Source organism: Falco peregrinus, chromosome 4 (assembly GCF_023634155.1).
Source record: "Falco peregrinus isolate bFalPer1 chromosome 4, bFalPer1.pri, whole genome shotgun sequence".
NCBI classification, from domain to species: Eukaryota; Metazoa; Chordata; class Aves; order Falconiformes; family Falconidae; genus Falco; species Falco peregrinus.
The window spans coordinates 107,473,343-107,495,284 of record NC_073724.1 but is presented as its reverse complement, the minus strand read 5'-3'; the positions used below and the strand labels follow the sequence as shown (position 1 = coordinate 107,495,284).

Here is a 21,942-nt window from a genome sequence, read left to right as displayed (position 1 = left end):
TTGGGCTTACCAGGTGTACTTGGACTAAACAAAGAGCTCATGACTAATAACAGGGAAAAAAGAATTTGTCAGCAAAGAATTACTTGGAGGTCAAGGTATGCAGGTATAGCAGTATAGTTGCAAAGAATAGGCTATGTAAGGTCTTGCAGAAGAAATTGGAACAAACAGCGAAGTGTTCTTCAGCTGTAAAAGTTAAGAGCACAAGAAGAATACAAGGATGACTTCTGCAAGGTCCACGTGGGATAAAGGATAAAAATTATTTCAGTATGGTCCAAAAACTAAGGAGCAATTTGTGAATGCTGACAAGACAGTTAAGCTGGGTACTGGTTCCCTCTTGGAAGGTATTGGAACATAGCAGATCCTCTAAAAAATGTGCTTATTTCCTTAAAATTTTCAGGGCATTTTAGAGGGGATGAAGCTGTATTATTGGAGACTGACATATTTTGTAAAAACACTTGAGAAGATGGAAAAACAGAGAAGACGACAAAAGTTCTGTTAGCATACCCTCAGCAGTGTATGTCAGTGAACTGTGAAGACTTTTTCAAGCCTGTTCTTTTGAGAAATTCTTTAAGTTTTGTTTCCATTTTTTTTCTCTTTCAAAGATGATTTAGATTGCCTCAAGATTGTTTTGAGAAGCTGTAGGATTTATGAATCTGCTTTCTGAGATCAGTGCTTTAAACCACGAAATTCAGCATCCTGTCATTGGCAGCAATTACTGCCAGATGCATCAGGAGAAAGTAAAAAGAGCTATTTAGTTCTCTTCACATTATTCTTCTCTTGCATTTTGTCTGTGGAACTGTGATGCTGAATTCTGAATAACCCATATGCCCTTCAGAAAGTAATATAAATGGAAAGACAGACTTTTCTAGAGAGATTGGCACCATTTCCTTACATGAGAATGAAACCTTAAGCGTTTTTGGAATGTTTTCCCTTTCTTGCCCTCTTTTATGGGTTAATACTTTTATTATGTTTCTGTTGATGTCTGCTATAGCCCTTTCACTTATATTTGAAGGCAGCGTTAAGCAAAGACTCTCTCACAGTTTTAACAGAATTCAAAGCTTGGCTTATAAATCAATCATCGGTTCTTGTCACCTGAGAGCTTGTAGCTGTAAAACATAAAGCCAAAGAGCTGCTAAACCTAAACTATTGGCATAAGTAACAGTTTCTTCTAAAATGATGACTTTCAAATTTTTACCTGAATATTTTTCATAGTTCTTGCAAATATTTATTGTTGCACTTTAATAGGAGAAATTAAATGGTTTTTTTCTTTGCAGTGTCTTTCTGCTCCTATTGTGCTAATGTAAATTTTGTGGATGACTGTAGAATTCCTTGTTTTGAGACTGATCCTTGCATATTTCAGGAAAATCAGTTTGCTATATTCCATTTAAATATTTGTGATATGAGTCTTAAGACTGAGGTTCTTCTCCTTTGTTTTTTTTACCTGCTCTTGACCTGCTGCTTGCTTCAGTCTGTGCCTCATTTAATGACTACTGATTTCAGTGAAGTACCATATAAGAATAGAGTCTTACAAATACAGCTTCAATCCAAGTAGTGGACTCATCTGGTCTTAAAATGTCATTTTCACTAAGATGTTCTTTTTCTTTGTTTTCTTTTCAGCCCAGTCACTGAAAGAGTTTGCTCGGCTCCTGATTGCTGTTGAAGAGGAGAGGAGACGACTGGTAAGTTTGCTGGCAATAATATGTTACAATGGGCCTCTTTTTGTATATAATAGTACACTTTTCTACTATTCCTCCTGAAGTGCTGTTTTTATTTTTCTTATTTGTGTGGTAGATATTAAGTATTTCATAAGAATCACTTGAGATTCTGCAAAAGCAGAAATGTGCTAGTACAGACTGCAACACTTTTTAATGGAGTGTCCAGCCAAATACTTTTGCATTGATTTAAAAACTGTTCTATCACAAGTTCCTCCCTCCCTGCTCCCCACCCCAAATTAACATTTGAATGCTGCTTTCCTTTCCCCCATCTTCTCTTATTAGTCACAAGGTAAAGCAGTAAACTGTAAACAAATAGCTTATAGTGGAAATGTATATTGGTATTTATATATAATGAAGTACTTTTTGACTGTTGTCCAGTGAATGTATACCAGTAATCGAAGAATATGATAAATAAGTTGTAAGAAGAGAAACCAAATTCATCACCTCTAAGAAACTCTTGCAGAATATTATAGTTCAGACTTGTCAGGTTTGTCCTTTGTTATGGTATTCTTATTCCCTTTGGTTCCATACTGACAGATACACAGTATGCTTTCATTTGTATTTCTATTCAGATGTAACTTGGTTAAAGGAGTTTGAAGTGTATTCTTGTACAGGTATTTTTTTAAAAAAAATTCCACATAAGCAGTGAAACTACTTTTTTTGCTTCCTTGGAAGTCGGTCATGAATAAAGAAATGAGGCAAGGATTAACCTCAGTAGGGTTTTTTTAAAATACTGTGAAAGTTTAACTAACTCATATCTATCCAATGACTATGTTGGTCCTGGTTTTCCTTCCTCTTTTGAGTACTTAGGGAGGTGAAGAAAAGGATTTTCTGATTCAGATTGGAAGAATTTTATTAATCCAGGAGGAGGTTTACATAGGGTTCTGTTATTCCTGGGAGTGAATGACCATAGAATTGGTCTCCCGCTATTTCTGTTTATGTTAAAATATTTTAAAGTGGCAAAATCATAAGCACTCATGTGGTGCAGTTCCATAGTTAATATCACCTAAACCTACAAAAGTGCAAAATATTTGCTTCGTGCTCAGTACTTTTTCCTGGGTAGATGGAAGAGTGAGGTGACTGCTTGGTACTTAACACCTTAAAAGATGTTTACCAGAACACTTACTAATTATTTAGTTAAACAATGTTGCATATTAATAACTTTCCAGTTTAGTGTAAAGTTTATTGTGAGCTAATTTTAGAAAAAGCAATGAATGGGTGAAGGTTTTATTTTTCAAACTGGTAAGTCTTTCATAATATGTATATATAATTTCCCTTTTTTTTTTTTTTTTTTTTAACCCTCAGAGGAGACAATCCTTTTTTTCACTTGTAGAAGTTTCTGACCTCTCTATGGTTTTGAATTTGATCTTCCCATATAACGTTTTACTTTGTATCTTGTAGGACGGCCTTCAGAGTAAATAGGGGAAGGAAGCATTAATTAAGTGATGAAAAAAGACCAGTCAGCTAGAGAGATACTTGCTGTTCTGTTTCAGTATGACTTCAGTGGGAATGCATGGGTTGTATGGCTGAGTGTGGTGGGCTGACCCTGGCTGCAGGCCAGCTGCCCGCCGAAGCTGCTGTACCGTTTGTTCCCTTCCCCAGCCCCGCATGGGGAGAGGAAATAAAATGAAGGGCTCATGGGTCGAGGTAAGGGCAGGGAGATTGTTCAGCACCGTCACGGGCAAAACAGTCTGGACATGGGGAAATCAGCTTAATTTGTTACGAATCAAAACAGAGTAGGATAATGAGAAATAAAACCAAATCTTAAAAACATCTTTCCCCTCCCCCTTCCTTCTTCCCAGGCTCAACTTTGCTCATGATTCTTCTGTCCTCTTAGCCCCCAGTGGAGCAGGGGATGGGGAATGGGGCTGCGGTCAGTCCCTGCCGCTCCTTTCTCCTCGCGGGGAGGCTCCTCACACTCTGCCCCTGCTCCAGCCCTGGTGCCCTTCCAGAGGGCGCAGCCCCTCAGGCCCAGCCGGCTCCAGCCCCCCCGGGGGCACCGGCCCTGCCCGCAGCCCGGCCCCGGCCCGGGCTCCTCCCCGCGGGGCCACGGGCCCTGCCCGGAGCCGGCTCCAGCGCGGCCCCCGCGGGTCACAGCCCCCCGCGGGCACCCCCTGCCCCGGGCTGCGGGGGGAGCTGCTCCCCCGCGGGCTCCGTGGGCTGAGGGGCACAGCCTGCCCCGCCGGGGGCTGCCCTGCCCTGCCCGGCCCTGCCCTTCCCCGCGGGCTGCCGGGGAGCCTCTGCTGCGGCGCCCGGAGCCCCCCCGGCCTCCTCCGGCCCGGCCCGGCCCGGCCCTGCCCCGGGGGGCTGCGGGGCTGCTGCTCGCCCCTCCCGGCCCCCCTCGCTGCCGCCGCTGTTCCCCCCCGCGGGGGTTTTTCCCCTTCTCAGCCCCTTCTCCCCGCGGCGCTGCCCCCGCGGCTGCGGGGCTCGGCCTCGGCCAGCGGCGGGCCCGGCCTGGAGCCGGGGGGCAGCGGCTCTGCCGGCCGGGGGGAGCTGCCCGCAGCGGCGCGCACCGGCCGGCCCCGGCCCCAGCGCCTGGGCACGCGGCCCCGGCCCAGCACTGAGCTGTTGGATGCCATTGCAGGGTTAGAGACTTGGGTGAGATTTCAATCTCACAGGAAAATACTTTACAAATTGCTCTAAATTTAGTAGAATGCAGCCATCAAATCACTGTAAAGAAAGTGGCTAGTAGTATTCACGTGTGGAGAAGCTGCTTTTGATAGGGTATCATTTGCATCATCTTTTTGCTGAGTTTGAAATAACCCCGTTCTGTTTGTTTTTCAAACTGAATGCTCGTGCTGAGAGCATCAAGGGCACACAGTTATCATGGTAGTGGTATTTGAATAAGAAAATTCAGCAAACTTGGAGTTTCTCTGGTTTTAAAAAGTTTTAAAAAGCTGTCTGTTGGTGGAATTACTTTAATAGTTTATTCCAATAATAATTAAAGAATCACCTTTGGCAAAGGTGCTTGGTTTTTATTCTCTGGTTCTCTTGCTGTAGTTTTCTGCATGCCACCATAGAATGCAGAGGTCCTTGTGAGGATCAGTGTGCCATGCTATATGCTGAACAGATTGCTAGTAATAAGAGTTTTCTGCCTGACAAACTTGTGATTTAACTGTGAAATCTTCAAAGCTTTTTTTGCTTATTTCTGCGGAAGTATGGAGCATTATGCATACACTTTGATTTCTTCGCTGAAAGCACTTCAAGCCAGCCAATTTGCAGATTAGTGATGATTTTAGAAAAAGTTCTCAGCTGATGGGAAAGCTTAAGACAGGGCATGCAGGTCTTTAAGAATTTGATTTCCGTCTGTATAAAAAAAGAAAACTTGCAAAAGTGGATTTTTTAAAATAAAAGAAGCAACTTGTTCTTTTTGATATTGTGTAGAAGGCTTGAGAAAAACAGTCAATGTTGACACTGTTTATGGATACACTTCATCATACCATTTACAACTTTCTTTTAATTCTTGATGTATGTGACAGTAAAAGACAGTATTGTATCAGTGAATGCTGGATGTAAAGGAATACGGAATGACAGGTGTTCATTTTACTTATCAGAGCTTGTTTCCTTGCCTTGAATTTTATATTATTGATTTATGAGCATGCATATCAGTGCCTGCATCAGATTTGAATATGGAAAGTATTTATTTGTATCACCAATTTATTTCTCATCTGATGCCTATTAAATTCTTCAAAAGTAAAGTTATGTTTTTGTTTTTTTCTTGGTGAACACAGTGTCAAGAGCGCTTGAACATTGAGTGTATAAATTGTTTTGAATAGCCAAAGAAATAGTTTGAGAGGTGCTTAGCAAGCCTTCTTGCATAAAGAACCAAAAGGAACTTGGTTTTTTTTTTCTTTAGAAGCTAATGAAACAAGGTATTAAGAACAACATTACTGGGAAAAAAACAGTGAAGTTTAAATAAAACTGTATCATAAATATTCTGTTGTCTAAAGCTTCACAGCCATTATTATTGGCAGCAGTAATAATGTGGTGATTATTGTAAGTCAGTTTCTTTTATCCTTGTCTTTTATTTCCTGATGCTAAAAGATTGACTAGTAGGCTTAGAAAAAATGGAGGTCATGCAGCAGACATTTCCTCTTAAAAAGCAAATAAATGAAAAAGTAACTTGCAAGACACCTTTTTTATGATATGCAGCCTTATGTTTGATATCTGCCATTTCGTGGTGGTGTTAATTTAATGATGATGCTGGAAAATAGTGCATTAAAAAACCCAACCAACCAAACAGCTCTGACTCTTGGGTTTTACAAGTAACATAAATAAGATTAAAAGTCAGATTCATCCCCACTGCTTTTCCAATGACTTCAGCAACAAGCCACTAGGGAATGTAAAATAATGACCTCTATTTCCTAGTGATTATTAGGGAACAATAGAGAGGCTATATTTTAATTTCATGTGAATATTTGGATCCATATCAAGGGAACTTAATTAAAATAATTTCCTTCCACTCTCGCTGAATTTACATTGTTTCTGTTAAATACATTATATGCTACTTTATTTTAGAGATTCATGCATTGCTTATGTTTCCTGTTCATTTGATGATGTTAGTAAACTTTATAACAGGCAGAAATGTACTGGAAGTGATAGAAATTACTAATTCCTTTTCCTTTCATAGGATTATGCTGTGTTGACATAAGAATAGATTAATTGGTTCATGCTACTGATTTCCTCTTCTTTGAGATGCCCTATCAATTTGAAGCATTGAATGTGTTCTTGAGTGTTACGCTATCTTGAATGTAACTCCCTGATCATTTCTGGAAGTTTACTAAATCCCAAACAGAAATAGGTCTCTTTAACTGTTACATTCCTTCTTATTTACCCAAGTTTTTATGCGTTGCTGGCAAGTGATGAATGGTCCCAGAGATTTTCTTTCTGGCATTGTGAATCAGTGAGATGTGTATGGTTACTTTGAATTCTTGACCAATATTAAGTACTTCAGGGGATAGTACAAAAATGCTGAAGTGGATAGCTGTGCACTATGCTCAATGAATTAGGATTTTTTTCTAATATCTGTCTCTGTATCTCATAATCTTCATACTTCAGAGGGTATTCCATTGTTGTGGATTTTTTTTTTTTATTAACTGGATGTTCTCATTGTGGTTCTGTATTTGCCCTCACACAAGGGGTCTGATGCTATCTGCTTCCAGGGAGAGCATCAAAATATTCAGCTTCAAAAGCTGCACTTGAAGAAAAATAAATGTACTGTTAAAACTAGCTATCCACGGAATGGTACATAAAATCAGATACTGAAGGACACAGCATGTTGTTGAGCAGAATTAACCTTTTCCCTATAATGTGAAGTGGGTTACAGATTCCATCAGAAAAATAAGCAGTCTTCTATCCGCAGGTGCTCCTTATTACTTTCTTTATCAAGGGGAGAAATAAAATCACATACACCAGCACACTGAGACTACGAAGCATACACCTGACATTCTGTTTCACATGAGTTCTCTTAAAATGACAAAAAATAATGTATGATGGTGTTTTGATATACTTGGTAACTGCTCTCGGTGCTCTTCAGCTCTCATAGCAATTTTGGCATCAAAATTAATCTCTTTGGTAGGAACCTGCTTGCAAGGAGTCTGAAAGCATATTACTACAAATGAAGGAACACCACCACAAATAAGAGTATTTCTTCTATTTGCAATTAGGATTGGTTTGTTGTTTGGGGTTTTTTTGTTTGTTTGTGTTTCAGGTGCCCGTCCCCCCCTCCCCTTTTAAATTAATTAAAAAGCATCTCAAGGCTGGTTTTGGTAGGGGTTGTAGGGGTTTTTTCCTTACACTTAAGGTAACCTTTACAATATCCTATTGAGCAATTAAGGTAACATGTGCTGTGTTGTTCTTTGAAAGACTTTCTGAATTTGTGCATCAGACTAATAATTTGGAAGTACCCATTTGCTAAGTAACTGAGCTTTTCTATAGAACAAGGAGCAGTAAATCAGCACGGGTTTATTTTATTTTGTTATGAAAATTGTTTTTACATTTATTTATTCATTTATGATTTTCTTCCCCTTTTCTTCCTCCTACCCCAGGTGTGGTAGGCTACATATTTGATATTAATTGCAGAAGAAATCCATATCTTTGGTAAGCGGAATTCTGCAAGATAGGAAAATACTGACTTGAATGGTTATGTTCTTTTCTATTTTTTTTTTTTTTGACCAAGTTTTAGAAATTATTGGGAAAATTCTTGAAAACAAATCACATAACTACATACAACTTGTTTTGGTGAACCTTCATTTTGAATGCTTGCTATACTCATTTCTGGTCAGAAAGCATGTAGATTAGAAAAGATACAGAGAGACGACAAGGAAGGCTAGACACTTGGAAGCTCAAGGCAAGAAGAGACTGTCTGCAAGGAGGACTTTATTTCATATAAATTAGATTAATGTTATTTAGAGGCCTGGGATTCATTAATTGCAATGACATATCTCACCACCCTTTAAAAAATTTGGCAGATCAGACCTACTAGTCCTCAGCAACAGGTTAACAGTTGTCCTTGAAATTAAATTTTTTTTGTTTTCTGATACAGTTGTCAGTTTTACTCCCTAAGAACTAACCAGAACAAACATTTCAAGCCTTACTTCAAATATAACTAAACATTTCTGTTCACTATGACCCTGCTTGCTGCCCAGTTCTCCCATTGCCTTTTATCAGAGACTCTTCTGCTCCACTTCCTGATCTGAGCCATTTGCAAATACCATGACAAATGAGTGAAAAAGACAAAAGGAAAAAAGCACCTCATCCTTTGCTCTTCTGTTACTGAGTATATCACTAGAGAATTTATTCTGTACGCAGGGTTGAGGTATCAGTGCCAAATCTCTATGTTCCCACCAGCACAATTTTTTTTCATGCCTTCAAGTGGACAGGAAAGGTCTGCAGAGTAGGGCAATGCATCAGCAGATTATGTCCTAGTCCTCTTTTTGCCTTCTGGGCAAGGGAATTTGGGATCTAAAGGACTGGTTTGGGGAAATGCCTACTTCTAAGAGCTCAAAAGGGTAGTTGCTTTGCTAGAAGAAAACAAAATCTGCAACATTTAAGGACAGTGGTGCCTTAGAGTGCAGAGATCGGTGGTTGCCGCTTCATCCCTTTTTACTGTAAATTGCTCCTGGAAGTCTTTGGACTTGGATTACTCGCTAGCATTGGAGAGCTTAGTAGAGTATCTGCAGCCTCACTGTCTTTCTGCTTCCTTTTTGTCCACTGGAATTTGTCTCAGATTCCAAGCTGTGAAAAGACTTTGTTGATAGAGATGAGATTTGCCTAAGATATGGTTGCATGTACGTTGTGGACATCTACATTTTTTTCCAGTCTAGACTAACATTATGGAGTCTGTAGCAAGAAATGGGAATTTTTCAGATATTGTCAACCTTAAGAAGATGCTTGAAAAGTAATTTACTGATAGTGTGTGCAAATTATTCTTTTTGGGACATGTTTGAATTTTTTCCTTCTAGAAGGTTAATTTGGGTGAATCTTCAGTTTTTGTGGAAGATGCTAATTTATTCCATTTATTTTAGTTTATAGAATAATTTTTGCTTATGATTTTCATTTGTCTCTTCTGTAGAAAAATGTGGTTTGTCCTTAACTTACATAATGTAATATGAATTCTCATTTTTAGAATATGTAATACTATTTTGTTGGGACTTTTGCCTGTTAGCCTTCGAAATATTGCAGAAGAGCGACAATGTAGTCAGCAGCAGTGTATAGTTTTCTACTGTGTTTTAGCTCTGGAATGATTGTAGAACCTGTGCTACAGAAAATTTCAACTACAGAATGGTTTTCAGAACCAGCTTTCTGTCCCAAATCTGAATCAGCTTTGTGTCTCATGTACTGTCAATGTAAAAACTGGGAGGTAGCTCAAGTAGAGTTCAGTGACACCTAGAAGAATGTTTTTGTATTCGTATTGTGCATTTGTAGAGTATTTCTTGGACCCTTTAAGAAAATGTCCAGTCTTCCCTGTTGTGTTGGTACAAGTGTTTGTGTAACTGTGTAGTGAACATAACTGGAGAAGTAATCCAGCTGGAAAAATAATTCCTTTGGCCCTGACTTTTTATCAGCTCTTTGCCCTCACTTCAGTGCACACATGGAAAAGGGTGACTTTCTGAGCCAGAATTATTTATCAAGAAGATAGTAATTCCTTTGATATAATTGCTGTCAAAAAGATACTAGAACTATACCTTCACTTGCCTATAGATGTTATCTGTGACCACTATAACTGATAAATTAAATCAAGAAGTAATAGGCCTATTTCTGTCATGCAGGCTTCCTAGAGAGCAGGTCTGCAATGCGATCCTTTGGTTTGTTCTTGTTGAGGAAGAACTCACAATGTGGCTTTTCCCCCTTGCTGTGTTTTGGGCTAAAAGGAATCCTGTTTGCTCTCTTTCTCTGCACCACTCAAGTACAAAAATATACGTGTTCAGTGAATGTTTCTCGGCATTTGTACTCAATTAAAAAAGAAAAATATAGAGTAATAAGAGTAATAAAAGTAAACAGCTCACGCTTTGTTATTAATGTAGTTTAACACCTAACATCTGTATGTATGCATAGACATTTCTGAACTTTCCCCAAATAAAAAGCCACATACTAGGCCAGACAATTTGAATATAAAACTATGGGTGCTCTTAGTACAGAGCATTAAACTGGCTCTTCCAGATGACACTGTGTCAGCTTCCATAATTTTCTCAAATAATAATGTCTATGAATGCACATGGAGCTCTTAGTGTTACTTTTCAGTTTTACACTTGGTACATTCCTAATTTGTTTAAAGTATAGTTCTAATTTACCTAATAATTTTCATTATTTAAAATAATTTGTTCCATTATTTTTGTGGAAATGAAGACAAAATATGGAAGTCATGCTGTGACATTTGATTATGATAATATTTAAAAGATGAATTGATTTCACTAGAAACTAGTTGCATTAGTCCCTCTCATCCCTCTTACATTCTTGTTACTGCCCACCTGTTGACAATTGAGGATTGAAAATATAGGTCCCTGTTTTCTTTAACTTTGTAGAAAGTACTTCTGGAATCATTTTGCAATGGCAGAGCAATTAATGCAGAATTTGCTCAGAGTTTCATGATGATGAAGCCAACAGAGAACCTACTATTCATGTTTTGCATTGTGTTCCTTCACAGCTTTCTCTTTTTTTTTTCTTTGAAAATGTTAATTGTTTCCTATCGATATGAATGCCCACACTGAAGAACATTTGCATATGCACAGCCTTTTGCACCCTATCCTGCTCAGCCTGGTCCTAGATAATTCCATTGCCTCCTGAACCTGCCAGTTGAGGAAGAAAGCAATCTGGCTATTTTTAGAGACAGTCTTTGCTATTTTCCAAGATAGTTATCCGAGCGTTGAATTGCAACATAGTTGTTTTCTTGTAGTAAACATTTTTTATTGTTAGTGATGTGAAGCATAGTTCTGTCATGTTGATCTCTGCTGTTTTGTGTTGGTTGGTTAGCTGGGATCAAACAGGGAGCACCTGTCTGTCTCATGGGGGCCAAGAGACTGTGAGCAGGGCCCAGAGGACTGTTCAAGAGGAAAGGAAAGGGTAGTGGAAATAAGGGGCTTCACTAGCTCTGGTATGAACCCGTACATGTACCTGTAACACCTTACACAAATGGTGCAAAAAACCTTAAGAAGGCTTTGATAATTAGTGTCCTTATAGTATTTGCTCTTCAGTTTTCTGCAGAAAACGGGGAAGAAGAAGATCTGTTTATTTTTAAAATACAATGTGTGTTGCAGGACTGCCACACGTTAGATTCATATAATTAACTATTACAGTTTTTCCTGCTTTCTATATTCAGGGTGCTTGTATTTGCATTTATCTCTGTATAGGTATCTGACTAGGAAGGTGCTAGGATGATTGTTCCTTATTACAATGTAAAATGATTACAGGGGTCTTTAATCTTTGGTCTGTGAAGCATTTTATTAAAAGATCTGCCAGCTTGCTGTAAACAATCCCATGATTTTTGGTGTTCTGGCAAGCTGGCTTGGTGTCTTAGTAACGTTCTTTGCAGTTCTTAATTGACTTAATTGAGTTTGTCAGTGACTGCAACAAGAATAGGATGTGATTATTAAAAACCAATCATTAAAACAGTAACACATGGCCAAATTTCTGAAAACTTCTGGCTGACTTTGCAGCATTTTTCAGTTAGGAGAGAACATTCATAAAATGAGATTGCTTGCCATTCCCAATTTTGAAGAGTATTATTGAGAGACAGAGATATGAAATCATCCCTCCAGTAAAAGCGCGAAATAAGGGACTACTTGGAAAGCCACGTGGTACTTCTCATTTTATAAATCTAATATGTTCTTGATTTCATACACTCATTCCATGTTCCCTGTGTTTCAATGCATGTAATCTTGCATTACAGGACAGCACCTTCCCAAATTGTTTTGCGAGGCATTCACTGAGCAGTGTAGCTGGAAGGAGTTTATTTTAATGACATTCTAGTCTTCACAGAACTGCAGCTAGTTGCTATTTCAGCTTTCAACACAGTCACTAACCGAGTGTCTTCTCAGGTGACTGTTGACAGAGAAAAAGAAAAAGATGTTTGTACTTCTGAATAAGTATTTTTAAAGGAGCCTGAGTTTTGCTGGATCAGCCAACCTTACAACCTTAAAGTATCACACATTTATCTTGTGACTGCAGAGGGAGGAAATGGAGCTGCTTGCAGCAGAATGTGTGCTGTACCCGTTACTGACATGTCAGAACATGCTGTTACCTGACAGTCTACCACTGTCTTAATTTTTTTAATGGATTTTGGATTTATCTGTGCTTCTCCCAGTAGTATGAAAAATCGTACTTCATTCCTACAAACGACTTGGGTTTGATTTTTTTCTTCATTTAATCTGATCTCTTTAATGGTTTGAAGTCCCTGTATTTGTGTTCTTATTCAGTGAATTGGGAAATGTGTTTAAAAACAGAAAACAACACAAGCACTTTATGTACCAAAGGGTAATAGAAACAAAGATACCTTTATTTAAAACAAACAAACACCGAAAAAAACCCCAAACAAACCACCTTTCCACTAGAAAGCAAGGTATTCTCCCTTGGGGAGCACGTAATCTGCACAGGCCCATAGCTGCCTTATGCACAAAGGTGTTTTATTTGAAGTGTTCTCATTAGGCTGTTGTCTTAAGGTTTGCAGAACACTTAGATTGCTTTTGTTAATTCTTTTCAAAAGTCTCTAGAAGCTCCAATTGTTGTTACTCTGACAAACTTTAAGTGCATCTTCCCAGGAAAGTGCTTTTACTTTGAACTAAGACTGAAATAGATGAACTATTTTGTCTGTTTTTTTGGCAGCAATGCCAGTTTCTTATGTACCCACTTCAGAGAACTGACCTGGCTAAAAGCAAAGCAAAACAAACAACATTTTTTACTGGTTATTTTTCAACTGTGTTACCACAGACTGTTTCAGCATCACAACAACAGAGGGCAAAGGAAGCAGTCAAAGAGAGCATGAAGAAGCAATGCAAGATCAGCAGACTCTGTTTCAGCCGGCGTGACCACCAAAATAACTGTCTGCGGTCTCTCTGTGCAATGTTTGCTGCAGCCGTGCTGTTGCAACTGTTGTGGTCAAGGAAAGATGTTACTTTTCTGGTGGTAAAAGGAAATAATACCTGAAATCTCTAAGCCCCGGTGGTAACCTTTGAGTGATGGGGCCATGGAGTCTGGTAGCCTTAAGGATTAAAATATTGTGACAGCTGCTTCTTGGGATACCTGTCCTTCAGTAAATGCCTTTAAAGAAAGCATGCTAGACCTTTCTCTCCCCCTAAGCTGGCTCTTACACTATGTTTAGAGCTTTTTACATGCTAAATGAGAGCTTTCTAAATAGATTTATATTGTTAGTTATATTTGTGTGAGAGCAGAAAAAAGGATAAGAAACCTGTCTCTGATGCTTCTCCTAGCCCTTTTGCTCTAAATGTCTTGTCATGACACATGTCATCCTGTGTCCTGCATCCCTTTCTTAATTGTGTGCTGTTCCTAACATGCTCATTTTGAACTTTCACCACTGACAGTTGGTAGAACCTTCTAAATTATAATTCTTCAGCATGTGAGGGTTTAAAAACCTCTGAACGTTTTTCTGTGTGTCAGCTATCAGTAAAGATTTGCATGTATGCAGCCATAAAATTGTATTTCACAGTATGGAATTAACTTAAATTTTTCTATAAATCCATATAATATATTTTTGTATGAGTTTATTTATTATTATACCTGTTCTTTAAAGGAGCATTGTAACCTTTTCCTGTGGTTATAAGGAATTAGCCTGAACAGCTACATTGCACATTTCTAATTTATTCTTTAAATTTCACTGGGGGTACTGGAATGCTGTACACACAGTTAATGCTGTCAATAGCATGGACATATAAAAAGATTTTCTGTGGATCCTGTACCTACAAAAGTTTATTTTTCTCTGAATAGTTCAAATCTATGGCTAACATGCCTTTCTTCAGAAAATATCTTCAAAGTTCATACACGTGCTTATGTTTCCTGAAAAGATACATACTTCCAACGTCGGAGTTAACAGTTCCTGGGCATAGTACCATTACAAACAGCTTGGCTGATTTTGGCTGTATGCCTGGACATGTTCATTCATGAAAAAGTTGTTACAACAAAATACAACTTCTAATTGCATTCATCTCTTCAAATAGCTAGTTTCCTCAGCACTTTTATTATTTTTTTATTTTTTTATTTTAAGAATGATTTTGTGGCTTTGGTTTTGTTGGTATTGGAGAGATAATAAATACTAGGTTATTTGGATACTGCCATAGTTCTTGTATCAAGAACCAGACAAAGCACAGAAGCAAAGCATTTATCAGACTGCCCTTCTCAGTGTTTTCTTTCACAGCAAATGTGCAATATAATGCAAAGTGATTCCTGATAGCAACACATAGTACATATTAGCCCCACTTTTGCAGTTACTGGAATTGGCCCATGGAGACCTGCAGTGTCTGTGAAAATGAAAATTAATTTTCGTACTGGATGGTAGCAAAGTTTGGTCACAAATAGTTACTGCAGGGCCAACTATACTACCAGCACAACCCTGCCGGGCTGCTTAGTCAATTCTTGGCTTCACTTAGAGCAGCAGACAGCTAATACATGACAGCTAATAAACTGGTGCACACATGGTTGCGTAGTTCCCATGGCCACCACTTAGTCACTGATAAAGAGTTTTTACCTGGGACAGAAGCAATCATGTGAACCACTAAAAAAGTAGGTTGGTAGATCAGTAGCTAAGACCACATCCAGTGTGAACTGTTCACCTTGACTGCCAAGCTATGACTTGTCATTTCAAACAGGGCTCGATGATTGGGATTCGCAAAATAAATAAGAAGGCAAAGAGGAAAAATGATGGAGGTTTTTGATGAGTTCATAGGCCTGCATAGCTTTACGTTGTGCTCAGTTGTGTATGAGCCTTTCTTTGTCGCATTCTAAAGCTTTTTGGGATCAATTTTGTAACCAGCACAGATTTCACATAAAGTGCTTTGGATATTTATTCAAACCATCTCTAAGAGAGAAGCCACTTCTAACATCAGTGCTCTGGTTTGTCTATGGATTGGCATGTGTTTACCAAATATATTTCAGGTGCATGCATTTTGTATTTTAAACAATACTAGTAGTAACTTTCTGTGTGATTCTAGTGAGACCTCCATTAAGGGAAACCTGTTAGTATGAAATTATTTTCATGGGCCTACATCAGATACTTGTTTCCAAGGTGCCTGTTCCCAAAATGGCAAACAAAGAATAATACTTTAGGATAATATTACTATGATGAAAAGGAACAATTTCCAAATTATTTTTTTTTTTAATTATTAAGGGGTACAGTGTCATTGTCTTTAACATGGTAGCGAGAGTTACATTTGCAACCCAGCTGGCAGAAGAAAATTTCAGTAAAGATTAGTCTAGCATAGTATCCTAAAAATGGCAAAAGCTGTTACAAGACCATCAATCCTGGGAATGTGGTGGCTTTTCAAAGCTGTGATAATATAATTGCACTATCTGCTGTAATTTGGAAGGTCCAATTTCCAAATCAGCATAGAAAACTGATGGGGCTACTAGCACTTAAAATCTAATGCTGTTTTCCCTACTGTAATTATCAAATAGGTTTGCTGGGTCTACAGATATTAGTAATGAAGTTTTGGTAGTTGATAACATCTATATTCAAATGACAGTCATGACAAATGGCTGTGCATTTACACTGACTGTAGTTTACATAACCTATTAGTAGTGTGTCAAAAGTATGTTAGTAAATTGTAAGTAGTTAATGCATCCTTTACAAGCCTTTTCAGTGTCCTAATAAGCCAAACAAATCATAGTGGCAGAAATACATTAATACTTCAATATTGGTAGCATTTTAAGAGCAAAAAAAACCCAACACCTTTCTAAATTTTGACTCATATATGCGTAAGAAGCCAGGATTTTTCATATGTATATGAAAAAAATGCAGTGTATTTATTATAATAGATTAAACATTGACAGAATTGGAATAATTGTTCAAAAGAGTGTAGATACCTAAGCATATGTATAGATAACATATATATAACTTATCTGCTTCTGTGTTTATGTATTGTCCTCATCCTGTCACTTAGGCATTTTCAGAACTTGTTGAGTGTAAAAGCAATGAGCAAATGAAAGAGTGAGCTCAGGATCTGTTACAGCTTATTTCAGATGGTCTCATTTGCATTTTTTCTGCATGAGTTCCTGAAAAGAGAGAATTATAACTTCTCCATTTGTATGTTATTAGCAGATCTTTTATTTCTTTGTGTGGGAAGTGTATTTGCTGCTTACATAATCTAGCTAAGAAGAGGCAATCATCTGACAGGAAGACACTGGGAGAGACTTTAGGCTCAATGTCAGGAAAACTTACTCATGATGAGCTACGTTGTGAAATGCTTTGCCAAGGAAAACAGAAGTTTCTAAGGCACAAACTGAGATTGAGCCAAGTGTTGGAAAATGTAATGTAGAAACAGAGTAAGTATTTTCTATTACTCAGTGACCATGCATCCTTCTTAGCCTGAACCATGGTTAATCAGATTGTTGTTAAATATTGTTTAGTAACTTATTTCAAAAGATGCCTGTTGTGATAATGGGCTAAGAATACGGTGTATTTCTCAAGAAGACTTCCACTCTCTCTTTTTCAAGGTAGGGATTGTGGGGAAAAGGGAAACAATTGGAAGTTAGGCAATCTCTTATGAGTATCCGCTTTTCCAGTTGAATTTAAGAATTACCTTGTTGCCCTTAAAAACTACATTTTTCCAATGCCATTTTGTGTGAGGCTTTAAACAGATCGATTGCAGTATTTAGGAGCCTCAATTTTAATGGAGAGTTCTCTAGCTGGCCAGTTTTTGTTTGTTTCTTTCTTTTAAAGAAAATAAAACAAAGCTACCACTGTGTCAAATATAACCATTTCTGGCAACTTGAAAAATTTAAAACAAAATCCTAGCTCTAGTAAACAGTTCTGCCAACATCTTGGCTTCTTTGTTGGGTTATCCACTTGCTTATTTTTAGACTTGACTATTAAACTTCCATTTAGTTGGTTTTTTTTCTTTGTCTGTTTGTTTCTGTTGAAATTTTGGGGTGTTTGTTCTTATTTTGGACTCACGTTGCTGATGACATTTGGTCAGTCAAGCTTTTGATCTCTTTTAGAAGTCTTGCTAAAGAACAGATTGTCTATCTGCCTTAATGTCTCCAGCTTCTGTCTAGGAAGAAGACACCTGCACTCTGGCTTTCTGGTTTTTTTTAAGGCAGGCATATTTAGTCTGTTTCAGGAATTCTGACCAATGAAGCTTTTTTAAGTAAATGCTGTGGTGAGCTTAACAGCTCAACAACCCTTAAGGGATATTGTGTGCTAATTAAAAAACATTGATTTTACTTTTCATATAAGTCAGAAAGTTCTTACTTTGATTAGTTGTTCGTTTATTCCTTTATTGATTTCCAACTTTCCCTTTACATTGTAATGGACCTCAGAAGGAGGTCTCTTCAGGATGCATTCACTCCACTCTGGAGAAGTGTTGTTGTTGATGTCTGCACAGTGAGGGGAACAGGCCTGACTGCAAAATTTACAGATCAGGATTTGGAAGAGCAAAGAGACAAAGTAGTAAATGTACAGAACTGATCTGGGGTGACTTAAGTAGGTCTAACAACCAGAGTGAAAGTGTATAGGAAGGTTTAAACCAGAGACTTTATAAAGTAAATCTTGTTGCTTATTTGCTAAGATTTATCTTTATCAGATATTTTCAGATAATTTCTGTAACTGTTCATGTGTTGAATTTTTTAAAATATGAAAAGAAAAAAGCCACACAAACTTTCCACCAAAACAGACGTTCCTTCACTTCTTAAATTGAAGCTTCCCCCCAAGTACAAGATTTGGTTTTGATGTGTCACTTTTTCTTCATAGGAAGAAAATACTTTCCTTGTGATAGAAGTTTAAGAAGTGAAAGTTACTTGTAACATAGTAATATATTTATATTTACCAAAGTACTCAACAGAATAATTTATCATTAAAAATGTTGTGAAGCATAGGTATACTTGAATTCTGAATCTATTTTTAATTAATTAGTTCTGAGCTCCAGTTACGCTGTTTCCTGTGTTTATGTAGCCATTTCCCCCTTGATAATATGTAATCTAAACATTGAAGTTAAGGATTATTTTTGCTTGTTTGGAAATCCATAACGGGAGGAAAAACCAGAAAAGTTTTCTTCTGCTGGCTATCTGAAATGGCATTCTTGAGTTCTTTTTTGCTTTCATTGTGATTTGAACTCTGCCTATTCAGTAGACATGCACTGTTTGTATTAATGGTAGAGATAAAAAGGTAAATACCAGAAGTTGTAACTACACAACTGAGCTGTTTTTCCTTCATTGTGGTTGTACTTGTGATTATCTTTTACAGTTTTCACTGAGTTACAATCCATGGAGTAAGCCATAAAAAGAAATGGCATCTCTTACCAGATGATTAGCTACCTACCATGACGATATGCATTGCTGATTTATGGCTGTCTTCTAAACATTTTCAGGATTTTGCTAAAGAAAAAAGAAGAAAGCAAACTGGGGCTTTTTTGGGTTTTTTTTTTGTATGTTTGTTTTGGTTTGGGTTTTGTTTTGCTGTTAGTTTTGTTTTGTTTTGTTTTTTTTAACATCAGGTAGTTCTTTTTCTTCAGGTGATATAAATAGTGCCCGTATAGTGTAGATGGAATACACGCAACAAAGGATTTCTCTAGTTATAAGTGTCCGAGGTGCTGTGTTCAAGTTGTTGTCTTCTGTTGTTCACCCCTGGATACAAGGTAGTTACTTTTGAATAACACAATTTATTGATAGACAGAAACTGATAATTTTGGTGAAAAACAGAAAACCAATAGGAGTAAAATGGTTTAGCTCTTTTAGTTATGAAACCTACAGCTTCAGTCATTTTTATAATTCTTCATAGATCAGAAAAAGTTACATGCATTCTTTAACACTTTATGAAGTGGTACCACCTATGCAGAAAATAATTCTTCTGACACAACTAAGCAGCAAGACTAAGAGACAGGAGAGACTAAGAAAAGGAGCAGAAAGGAAACATACAGAGTTTCCAGTTCATGTTGTAAGTTGACAGTAGCAACAAAAATCCCACTCAGTTCTTGCCCACTGAAGGGAAAACAGGAATACAGGACACAGAGAAATCAGAAGTGCTTTGAAGTGTGTCCATGTGCAGTGAAGGAGTAGATGGCCTACATGGTCTTTGTTACTGAAAGGGTTTTTAGGGAAAAGAAAACATTAGCATACCCTGAAAGGAGATGGATGAAAGCACAGGAGATACAAAAATGGAGCCCCATATGTGTGCAGTAAACTTACCCCAGTATATTATCCTCAAGTGGGCTTTTACAATCAATTACAAGCTGTAAGTCGGTTGGGTTTTTCCCTTTTCCTTTTTAACTTAACTGGCTATTAGCTTCTGTTAATCTATTTAAAACTCCTGTAGGGTTAAGGTGTGAATATTTTTCATACAAATGAAAAATATTTGGGGGAGACACACCTTAATGTACAGTGCTTTTGGCATTTGAATATTACTTTACAATGAACAGTGCATGTAGGGTTCAAGTATTCATAAGCAACCAGGCTCTTTGTAGTGTCCGCTCATTGCTCCTGCTTTTTCAGTGAAGTCACTGGGTGTAAGCATGCTCAGCATTGCAGACTCCTTCACTGCCTGTTCAGGAAAATGTCTTTGGTAATGATTTAACACTGCATTATAGTAAGTGAGTCTATTTAAAACCCCAAATCAAGGAAGTAAGTGGAGAAGAACCAGTTCATGCCTTTTGGCTTCTGATTTCTGAGCACAATGAAGATGAGACACTTCAGTGCTTTGTAAGGTTTTTATTGTCAGTACTTAAAACAGGACTTTTCTTGAACATATTCTTGTGAGAGCTTTCTAGAGGATCAACACATCTTAGAGTCTGACCGTAAACATATTTTACCTTCCTTTTTTTTACCTTACCTTTACCTTACCTGTAACTTACCTTTTACCTGTATTTTACCTTGCTTAAGGTTATCTGGCCAGGAACTGTTTTCAAGTGATCTCTTCCTTCTGCGAATTACATGTAACAACATCAGGGTCCCTCTTCTCCATCAATCAGACAGATGTAAACATCTTGCCCTTCAGATTCCTGACATTAACTCTCTGTAGCTGAGCTGAAGGAGTGATTGTGAGTTCCTTTGTAGGCACTCACCAGGCACATTTGGTATTTTCTTAATAAGTTCACACATCCTAGGTTCAGTATTATTTTTGAATGTTAGGAATCTTGAGTTCTCATTTTTGTCTTTGGCACACAGCGGTAGCTATGTTAGTTGCAAGAAGGGTAGTCCAAGCTGTATGAACCCTCCGGCTATTAAAGATTACTGACTCATAGAGACAGGTTTGTAGCTTGCCCTGTTTGTTTAAAATTCAATTCTTAGAACTGCGCTATAATGAACATTTCCTAAAATTGATCTAGACACCCTATTTTAGATGTACAGCTGTGGCCCGAGAACCTGAATTAAAGATGGCTTAATAAAGCATTACAGCCACTTAGCTGAAAATTCTGTTGATCTATAAGTTGCTTGAAGTAGATATGACATGCTTCATTTTCGCATTGCTTCAGTGGTGCTGCTAGTAGTAAAACATAAGTACTTTATGCTGTCACTAAGGTAGTAGTCCTCTGAATACCAGCAGGGAGATTTCTGAGCACTGAAGACCTCTTAGACACTTTCATGCCCGTAACCACTACCTCAGGAATCACCAACACCTTAAATTTTGCTCAGAAGCTAACAGGGAGCAGGTAAAAAAGGTTTGAGCACTGATACTTATTGAGTAATTTTATCAGCCTTCTCATAGCATCTCCCAGGGCACATTACAGAGCCTAGCTAGGAGTTGAGAAGGTCTGAAATAACCCCTGTGAACTCCAAGTAGGTAGAAAAAGCTGGTATCCTAAGCTTTTGTATCAGTGCAGGGATGCTACAAGTTTATTCTTCTGTTGCTGTTTAAGAACCCATGAGCAGCAGCCCCCACAGCAGGACTGGCCAGCTGGGACTGGCTTGCACAGACACTGTTAGTAATTCAGCAAAGTGCTTTTCATTGCATGTACTTCAGCAATGCAAAGTTCAAGCAGCACTTCCACCCTCCAAACTTTTATTGCTAATGAGGGCCCTTTATTCAAATCCGTTACTTGGCAAGGCATACTATGAGAGGAATGAAGTCAATTTTGTTAAAAGTTACTGTGGGAGGGCAGTAACAGCATTGTTAAAACCCATGTCTGGGCAATTCCCTTGGTACCATTCTTTGCATCCTAATTTCCCCATGAAGCCTAATTAACAACATGCCAGTATTTACATCTTTATTCAGTACTTGTAATACTTGGGATAGCGTTTGACATTTGGAATAGAGACTTGGCACATGAGAAGAGCTGTGCATTTTTTTTTTCATTATTTTATTCAGGCTACCAAGGGGGAAGGAGAGAAATAAGACGTAGGGAAGAAGTTAGATTTTGAAATAAATATTTTTCATATGGTATTAATCTTTGAATTTTTTGCCCCTACCGCTTTAACTACATTATAAAGCATAACCTATCTGAATTTTTTTGGACCCCTTTTGTACACAGGTGTTTTTTCTGGGGAGTATCTAATGTTTCAAGAAACGCAGGAGTCCTTTCCCAGCTTGTATGCCGAGTAGGAGAGCAGAGAGAAGTTATGTGCTGACTCT

At 38.0% G+C, this 21,942-nt stretch overlaps 1 protein-coding gene across 1 annotated transcript in view; it reads left to right on the top strand.

Moving 5' to 3' along the window:
* Positions 1–21,942, top strand: part of ARHGAP42 (Rho GTPase activating protein 42) — a 162,143-nt gene that overhangs the window by 50,922 nt on the left and 89,279 nt on the right. The window contains exon 3 of the mRNA XM_005230550.4: positions 1,618–1,679. Coding sequence (XP_005230607.1) covers positions 1,618–1,679 — 62 coding nt within the window. The remainder of the gene's footprint in view (positions 1–1,617; positions 1,680–21,942) is intronic.